The following is a 10,000-nucleotide window of genomic DNA, read 5'->3' as shown; positions in this document are numbered from 1 at the left end:
GAAACCAGATCAATTACTATGCCCAGGACTGACCTACTATTTTTATTAGTCCTGAGGAATTGAGATGGCATGAAAGGAAAAGATACAGCCTTTAAAATGCAGGATAGCTTTTAGTTTAAGATTGAATATGATACTCTGTCTTCAATGTCTTTATCTGACTGTTAGTCAGGTAAAAGGATGTTCATTTAAGCATCAGATATATAAATAGGCTGTAGTACACAGACACTGGGACAAATTGTGGCTTATAGTACAGAGATAAATATGTTAGGCAATGCTTGTTTTTTCAGTTGCAGTTAACTTTAGCACAGATCAATTAATCTGATTTCTTAAAGCCTTCTCATGCCAGCTGAATGCACCTGTTAAGACAATGCTGCATGAAGGATGCATGTTTTCTGTAGCTGTGTTGTGGGGGTGCTCAGCTGCTGGCTTTCATCTTTACTAAATAAAACTCATCTAGTTCTCAATTTTGTTGTAAATCTGTGCTCAAAAATGGTCTTCAGAGACCTACCATATGAGTGCCCACTTTAAAAGTTTTGTATTGCGGCTTGAATTCTTCACAATAGAAGTACATTCTGTGTTCTGATACAGACCCTGTTGTCCCATTTCTGCCATTTTTGAACTGTTAATTTACTCACAACTACCATCTTCACTCTTGAGAGTAAATACTAACATGATTAGGTGGCTTTGAAGAAGTGACTTTTTTACCATGAAAATTGTGGTTTTGTCATGATACATGCTGACTTCACAAACTGATGCAAATGTGATATGCGTTATTTCCAGTTATGCAACAAAACATCCAGAAACTCACAACTGGAAGCTCTGTTTTCTACAATGACCTTCCAGCACAAGGTGTTTGAGCATACTTTACATTACTTTTAGTAGATAATAATATACTAAACGTACTAATAGAAGTACTTTATTTTACAGTATTCTGATAGCAATTGACCTAATTATTGTTTTAATCATATTCACATACTTATATATTTTAAAAGTATGCAGTGCAGTAATTTATGTCTCTGCTTAACTCAAGCTTTGAAATCTGAATGTCTTCAAGTGAAAAAAAAACCAAAACCACAAAACCCAACCCCCCAAAAAACCTAAATCCCTAAACCTTTACAAATACTCTATTTTTTTGTTCTCACACATTCAGCTATGTCCTTCATATTTGGCATTATGATTTATTAGGCAATCTTAAGTGTTAAAGACTTTTAACATATTGGCACAAGACTTCAGATGCATTGTGCCTTGTGTCAATGACTAATTAATTCCAGCAGAGTACAAAAGTTACCATTATTTAAGCCTAGCTCCTCACCTCTGCTTTTACATCATAGGCCATTTCTAAAAGGCTATGAAGTTCAGGCTGTGTCTTAGGAAGTGAACAAGGTGAAAGCATGGTGCAGTGTCAAGTCCGTGGTACTGAGTACTGTGCATTACAACCTACATAAGCACCTCAGTGCCAATGTAGCATTATGGGTTGGAGAGTGTTGCCTTGGTTTGAAGGGCTCACCCCAGAGCAGGGTAGGCAGCCGCTCTAGTTTCTGGTGGTGCTGGTTCATGATGGTGGCAGCCAACCTCCACATCTCCAGTACTGAGGGGCAGCACATACTGCACTTTCCTCTCCATAAGGACAGAAAGACTGCATCACTCGTTGGGGGCCTGGAGATGAGCTTCTGGTTTGCCTCAGCAGGTGGACAGGCTCCTGCACCCCAGGGCAGGCTTCTGCTGCAGAGGTGCCTGGACACGGATGGGGCAGGGCCAGCATGCTCAGCATGCCCTGTGGAGGGGCGGGGCGGGCTGCCGGCTACGGAGCGCCCCCTGGCGGTAGCTCCGGTGCTGCGCACCTGCTCCCACCTTCCGGTGGAGCAGCACCAGCTGCCCATTGTGCTGGGGACTTGGGCACCAGCTGAACCGGTACCTGGCAGGGCAGGACGAACTCTGCAAGCCAGGCGTTCAGTACACCCTATCATAAAGTAAGGAGGTCTAATTGAGCTACGGCTCTGTATCCTGGTATTTGTACAAATAAAAGACCACATCTTGATGCAAAATAAACACAAAAGCACTGTTGTGACTATAACAGGGAGTCATATACTAATTTATATAATAAGTGGTTGTGCATGCTTTATTCAAGATTATGGCTGCAAGAAATGGCATGAATTGCTGGGTGTGTTTAATGCTGGATTATAGCAATTTGAAACATGTCAAACACATGGCTAATGCCTCATGCTTCACTCATTCTTGCGTAAACCTGCATAGCCACCATCCATTATACCCTTGGTAACAACACAATTCTGCAAGTAAATATTGTTACACTAAGTAACCTTTCAATTCAAGTTGTTTAGGAAGAGAAAATGCAATCTTGTGCAGTCAGTTCCAGTGTCAGTTTAATGTTTCAAAAGGGAAGTGGTGTAGAGAATAAGTATCTGTACAGTGACTTGCCATCTTAAAAAACACATGCGTGTGTGTGCGCATGCACATGCACAGAAAATGGACAGTTCTCATCAGAGGAGAAAAGTAAAACTCTAGCTTGTAACTTCACAGGCCAGTATTTCTTTTTTTGGTATGGGAGATTGCGTGGTTACCCTGGCAGAATTGGGCATTCAGCCTGTAGCGCAGCCGCATACTATAATAATCTACAATTTCATTCTGTCTCAGAAAGAGCAGCAACTATTTTCCCCATACCTTTGTTTAAAATACCCAGTAGCAGAGCTTGTATCTCACTTTTCGCGACAAGAGTTTGGGAATCACAGCAGAAGTAGGTGCTGGTGAATGCCTGTGAGTGTGGGTGCGTGTGTGCATGTGTGCCTGTGTAGGCATGCTCGTGTCTGACAGCAAGTGTGACAGCAAGAGAAAAAGAGAAGGATTAGAAAGTGAGAATGTGTATGAATGTCTGTAAACAGGGACCTGTATATTTTTGGTTACCATATTTGAAATACTAAACTTTCAGCCGTAGTATCCGGCAGTCACTGTAATTCTTTCATATTTATTTATGATTATTATGCTAACAATCTGCACTACTGTTATAAAAGCAAGGAAAAAAGTACAGTAGTTTTCTTAGTTAGATGTTGCAGGTTCAAATTATTTGCCACCAGTAACAGAAATTAGTCTCATAGATGTCAGAAATTAGTCTCATGTAGATGTTTTCACTGCTTTAATTAGTGAGAATTTAGAGTTGAACAGGCATACACATACATGCATATAGTTGTACATGCACGTGTGTGTGTGTGTGTGTATGCAGGAGAAAGGAAGGGAAAAGAAAAAAGATTCTGTGCTTGCTCTTTTTTCAGCATTCTCTTTTTAGTTGCTAGCTTTGAGAAGGGGGCTGCAGACAACCAACAAAGGGTATTGCTCAAGCCAAAGTTTCGGTACTGTTTTTAGAAATACCCTCTTACAACTAGGGGGGTAAAAAAAAAACAACCCAACTTTTTTTTTTTCCCCCCCACATAAAATTCTAGAGACTCATTCTTCTTCATATAAATTCTTCAGTATTTCTTCCATATCACTTCCAAATAAATAACTCTTTTCAGTAGTGGTACTCTGTAGTTTAATTCTTGGGTCAGATTTGTTGTTTTCTGTTGCCAGAGTAGTGTTACTGGTCATGTTATGTTAAAGCCGATTCTGCCCGCTCACAGACACTTTAACTTAAAATGCAGAGCCTGAACTACACTCCAGGGCTTTGCAAGGATACAAAATCCACAAGACATAAACCCCTTTGGTTAATATGAACTGGAAGATGTTTAACCCTTCTCTGATAATTGTAATGAAAGAATTGGAGGGACGTAAAAGCAGGGGGGCTGATGTATTTATTTATGAAATTTCTGAGTGTTTTCTAATGTTTTGATTATCCGACATTTACACCCTTTTGCCCTTTTAATGCGCTTGGCTAAATGTACCACTGTTGTTGTCTAACGCTCGAATTTGTAAAAGATGAACCTGTCTGTTGGCTAAATCTTTGTTTGACTAAAAGAGGATTAATGTTTGAATTTCCTGAATTTCCAAATCCTTGTAACGATACAGTTGATGAAGCATTTTAAATAGATTTCCACTCTGATACATGTCTTTTTATTGAAAGTAAATATTGTAAAAATCAGAAAGGGCTGTCTGCTCCTACAGTTGTGGCATACCCGCATTAGAATTTTCATATAACTACTAAGGGCAATCAGACCCTTTTCTCTGAATATTTTAAACATTGTACATGTAAAATTTATGCCTAATTTGAATACTTATTAGCTGCCTAATCTCAGAAAAGAGTATTAGCTTTGTTTTTTGCCTTGTAAAATTCATCACTGCGTAGATCACATTTTCCATTTCTATTATTTTTCTTTGCTGATGTTCGTAAGAGTGTTTAAGAAGGGCTGTTTGTTCATAAACACATCTGGTGCTGCTGTTGTTTTCTGTGCTATAGCAGCTGCCCTCCTTTTATATTAACTGTGTTTGTGTTTTTTACATCCTGACCAGACCATCTTTAAAAGCCTCACCTTGCAGTATTTTAACTTCTGTTTTCCCCACATAATATATACTTTTACTTTACCTTTGTTGGCTCTTATTTGTGTTAATTCATACAGCATTTTGATTAATATCCCATGCCTGCAGTTAAGGTGTAATGGTCTATTTCCTGGCACTTTTTTTTTTTTTAGGAAAGCTATTGCTCATACTTTGCAAGGGAACAAATAACTAAGTTCAATGGTTAGGCTAAGCAGCAAGCTTTGTTTCTTTCCCTGAGTTTGCTTACATGTCTTTCCCTTCAGAGGTGTCTTAAAGTCATAGCTCTGCCACGTTGTTATGGGGACTCTCTCAGTACATCGGGAGTGAGGGTGAAGGAAAGTGAGGTCCATTCTGACCCTGTGAGAGGAGGAGAGTGTGTTAGTGGCTCTGAGAAGAGATGTTGACCTTTCCATATTACAGATACAAAATGCGCCTTGAAATTCTGTTTTGTAAGGGCACGTTAGTTTTTTATTTACTGCAAAGATTTCAACTGATCTTGGCAGGACATCTCATTGCTATCCTGAAAGTACAGTATATTTATGCAGTGAAAATGATAAAACATTTATTACTGTAGAGAAGGTAATATGCATAATTTATGCTGTTTTTAGCACAATCATTAGTGATATTCTTGATAGATTTTATTTCCAGCTTTCATATCTAATACATGCCTGGAAAATTAATTTTATATCTTTCATTTATTTGCCTATGTTAAAATTGAGTTTTAAGTCATCTTCAAGTGAACAGTTTGATTGCTGCTCATGCATAAGCTTAATTACTTCCCAGGAAGGACAGTATTAAATGTTTTAAATGTCAGAAAAATAAATGAATATCAGTCGTTTGATTAAAAAAATAGGCAATATCTGACGTGTTTGCAGCAGGAGCTTTTTCTTAAAATGCCTCCGAGGCAAAATTTTATTTAGTCACAAAAAAGGAGAAGCCCATTATACTATTTATCATTGGTTGATACCATATGATTTGTAACACCCTTACAAAATTTTAATTTTGTATGATTAGCTGTGCATCATTAAACAACAGCCTTGCATAAGATATGCTGTAAAATTCTGACAGAATCAAGATAGTGAATATTTTAAATAAGGCTGTATAGTCATCCATGGTTGTCAAAGCCAGATAACAGGAAATATAGAGCAGTGTGTGAAATCATGCCTTCATTTAAACTGGTTTTATAGGTAGACTTTAAAATGTAGTTGTTCTTAAATGCTATTGACCATGCTCTGTGTGTGGTGTGTTATTTTGGCCATTAAATGTAAGCACACAAAGATTGCTTATAGAAACCATAATTCCGGTGATTAGTATCTGTATGAAAGCAGAGTTTGCATCGCATTTCTTGGTAAACGGCTCTGCGAGGCTTTTTTCTTCTTCTAAAGATGCTGTCTGTGTAATTGGCAGAGAGGGACATCTTGATAATGGAAGTGTGAAGGTGTAACGCGTGTGTTAATTGATACTTCTTAATCACTTTTAGGTATTAAGTCATGATGCAGGAATCTGCGACAGAGACAATAAGCAACAGTTCAATGAATCAAAATGGAATGAGCACTCTAAGCAGCCAATTAGATGCTGGCAGCAGAGATGGAAGATCAAGTGGTGACACGAGCACTGAAGTAAGCACAGTAGAACTGCTGCATCTGCAACAACAGCAGGTAAGTTTGTTTTGCTTCCTGTTTGTTTTTAAACAAATAAAGGGCTGTTTTCTGAGGGGCACCCTTCCCCAGACCCTCTGTGCGTGCTGAATGTGAAGTGTCGTGCAAGTAAGGAGCATGGGGCATTATTATTTGTTGGTTTTGTGCATGTTAATGCTGAAACGCAAGGATCCTGTTTTCGTGGCAGCAACATCTTGCTGATAGTGCTGCACACCACCATGCTCGCCTGGTGATTAAAATCCCGCAGCATATTTGTAAAAGTTGTGCCAAAGCCTTGCAGTGCCTGTTTTCCGAATCTGTTAGTTTACGGTGCGATTTGGTCGCACAGGACGTGATGCATAGCTTTCCACCAGAGGGCCACATTACTTGAGACTTCACTTGCGATGAATTGTTCCAAAGTCGGAGCTGAGTGAAGGGGCCAGAGTGACTTCTCACCATAAAGATGTTTTGCTGTCGTAGGTGTAAATAAACAATGCTGCTTAGTCCAGAATCACTGAAATAAATGATAATAATAATAACACATGTGCCTGTCTGCCTGTCTGTGCACATGAGTGTAATTTGGATGTGTGATTTTGCAAATACAGAAAAAGAGAGAAGCAGCTTTTCTGTAGGTATATTTCCATTCTCACTTTAAAAACATTTTTTCTCAATTTTTCTCAATGAGTTCAAGGAGAGCTACTTTTATGTTTAAAACTATAAGATTAATTCATTGCCTGACTGCTGACCCCACATAATTATTGGATGCTATCAGTTGATTTTTTTTTTTCACTGTAAGATTTAATTTCCTTTTAAAACCTGCACAAACATAATTCCTTCTACTTTGTCTACCTAAAGAGTTACCCCCCTCTTCTTTCTCCCCCCTGCCACCCCGCCCCCCATCATCAGGGGATACTTCACTATTGCAGTGAAGCCCAAACAGTTTGTTTGGTAAACAGTTGGGGTCTGATTCTGCAGAGTATCAGTACCTGCTTTGAACTCCTGAAAGTCTTCACTATCTGGTCCTCTTATCTGCTGAAGCCACTCAGCACCTTTGGATTTCAAACTCTTCCTTTGTTAATAGTCATTTTTTTCATTACAATGTCAGGTATTGGATTAATGAAGAGAAAGTGTTTTCCTGTAAGATAAAATATTAGAAAAATCCTGTTTTATAGAAACATGTTTTAACATGATAGATAAATTACATATGTATGGGCCTCTGAAATAACAGGTCATAATAGCTCTCAAAAGGGAAACATTCTTAATGCTGAATTGAGCAGTGTACATACTACAGTTAAATTTTTTAAATGGTGACAGAAAATGTGGAAGAAATAAATAGTTGTAGACTGAAAAATGAGAAGTTGTTAAGGCTTAAATCTGTGCCTTGCTTTAATTCAAGTGTATTCTGTTCTAGCAATTGAGCACTTAAAGTACTACAGTCTGAGGAAATACAGGTTTCAGTGTCTTGATGAAGTTCTTAGCAGGCTTATGCATATCTATACACACACACACACACACATACATACATTGTTATTTCCCTGTGTATACACTGTGTTTATGCACTTTTTCATATAAAAATATACATGTATACATATATAAATTTAATGTTGAAAAAAATGCTATCATCTCTACTCAGGTGTTCAGATTATAACAGCATTTTAAAATCTTTATTGAGGGAGAATGTATGTGATTGGTAAAAATCTTTAGGAAACTAAATTTAAGTGAAACAGTTTAAAATACAAAAATACCACCAGAATAATGTGCCACTTACATGTTTCTCCAGCAGTCCTAGGCATGTGTAGCCAATTTGTCCATACGGTCACAGGTTCCAGTAGATAGCATTTGCAAAGACCACAGAGAATAACAACTGAAGATGAAAATATTCAGTTGAGTACTAATAACAGACAGGTTCTGAAGGGACAGGCTTAGAAGTGACAATCTTTTCTTCAAAACTGTGATTAGATCTTAAATAAGCAGACAGGCAAAGTAAAACCATGGGTACAGTTAATAGGACTCAAGAGGCATTTTATGGTACGGTCTGCACCATAGGATTTAAATACAACTCAAGCTAGGCATATAAATCCTTCTATAAAATATGTTGATGTGTAACCTAAACACTAGTAAACATGCAGTAGAGTATCCTTTAGATAACGGACATAGCTTTATGCTGCTTCTGCTTTTATTCCTCTTCTTTTGTTTTGGTTTTGGGTTTGGGTTTTTTTTTCCCTGTTTTAGACCAGATGTCTTTTGAAATATTATTTAAGAGGAAAATGGTGGCTGTTTTTCTCTGCAGTAACTCTCTAAAATGTTGTTTGTAATATACAGTTTGTCTAAGAAACTTTGGCAAGTACAAAACCAGAGTGACCCCCCCCCATTGTACCTGCAGTTATTATTCTGAAGATTTTTTTTTATTGTTTAAAGATGTGCAAGATATAATGTGCTGATGTCATAGTTTAAGATTCTGGTTTTAGCTACTCTAAGTTGTTTTATCGGGGGCCTTCAAATAAACAAATCAAGTTTGTTGCAGCTTTTTGTAAAAGAAACATGTAAATGGTTACTGATCTTAATACATATCCTTCAGCTGGGCAGCTACATAATGTTTAGGGATAGCTATATCAACTGAGTAACGTCACAAAATAAACTTTCACTGTGGCATGAATATGTACTGGGGCAAGTTAAACATGAGAAATTTTGGACTATGTATGAAGAGAAACTGGGCTAAGTTAAAAATGTTTATGTATTCAAGCATTATGATCACAAATCAGTGGATTTAAAGCAAGTAAATAAACTAAAATAGAAGATTTAATTGTAAGCAATTATATGGAGTTTGGACAGTTCTGGTTTTGGCTTGATGTGTATGTTGTGATCTGTATATAGAAAGGTGTGACTTAAATCAAGGGGTTATTCCTTTTCCATGTATCAAGAGAGAATGACAGTATTCTGTAATATATGGTAATATACATTTGCCGATAAATGGATTGGCTGCTGTCACAAGTCATCAGGTCAGTTTTGAAGATGTATGACTAGAACGTAAGCAACTTTTTATCTTGCTGTCAATATTTATCAGTTTGTAAATATTGCTAAAGTGAATGTAGATTTTTATTATTAATATGTGATGCAAACTGTAAACCTGCTCAGACTTGTTTTTTCTGCTTTTTTGGCTTACAATGAAATGCTCTGCCTCATATATGTACATTTGTACGCTTATGAGGTTTTTCACTTTCATTTTTTTTCTTGTCTGTTGAAATCAGTGTTTTGATACTAGAATGTATAATACATGGAAAAAAGCATATCCTTGATTAAATACATTGACAGATTATTCTGCATTAGATGTAGAATTTTATTTTGATATTAAGTTTGTAGAATTAATTGTTTGTGTCACTAAGGTCAAAATAGTTGCTAAAAAAACATGATTGCTTTACAGAGTAGATTTGAGCTTGCATTTTGAGTATTCATTAAGTCAGTTCTACCAAGATAATCTTTTTAAATGTTTTATGGGAATTTATTGCTAAGAAGCTGTTTCAGTTGACAATGTTTAAAATATTTTTCCAAAGCAGTTTTCTCTTTTTAGCATATCACTTACCATTAGCATTTTATTGATAATAATAATAATAGTATTTGCAAAAGCAAAAACGTGATGCTAGCACTCAGGTTATCCTGGTGATGTGGAAACAGAAGTTTTGTTTCCTAAATGTTTTATCTTTGTGATTATTTAAAAAGGAAGAGAATAAAAAGGGGGGGAGGGAGGGGGAGGGGAGTGATATTTATTATATAGAGTCTTAAATTAGGCATTTGCAAAACTGTTTCTGTATGTTGCACAGTAGTTTTATGTACTAAGCCACTAGAGACTTGCATTTTAACTCCTCAGAAGAGGAAATTAATAT

At 37.0% G+C, this 10,000-nt stretch overlaps 1 protein-coding gene across 6 annotated transcripts in view; it reads left to right on the top strand.

Annotated features, from left to right (window-relative positions):
• FOXP2 (forkhead box P2) overlaps positions 1 to 10,000 on the top strand; it is a 421,646-nt gene that overhangs the window by 225,320 nt on the left and 186,326 nt on the right. For all 6 annotated transcript variants that reach the window (XM_054178909.1, XM_054178908.1, XM_054178907.1 and 3 more), the window contains one exon: positions 5,963 to 6,140. In XM_054178909.1, the coding sequence (XP_054034884.1) occupies positions 5,973 to 6,140 (168 nt within the window). In that variant the 5' untranslated portion in view covers positions 5,963 to 5,972. The remainder of the gene's footprint in view (positions 1 to 5,962; positions 6,141 to 10,000) is intronic.

This window comes from Dryobates pubescens, chromosome Z (assembly GCF_014839835.1).
Source record: "Dryobates pubescens isolate bDryPub1 chromosome Z, bDryPub1.pri, whole genome shotgun sequence".
Taxonomy (NCBI): domain Eukaryota; kingdom Metazoa; phylum Chordata; class Aves; order Piciformes; family Picidae; genus Dryobates; species Dryobates pubescens.
Note: the sequence above shows the minus strand (reverse complement) of the source record. Positions and strands in the feature narration are given on the sequence as shown.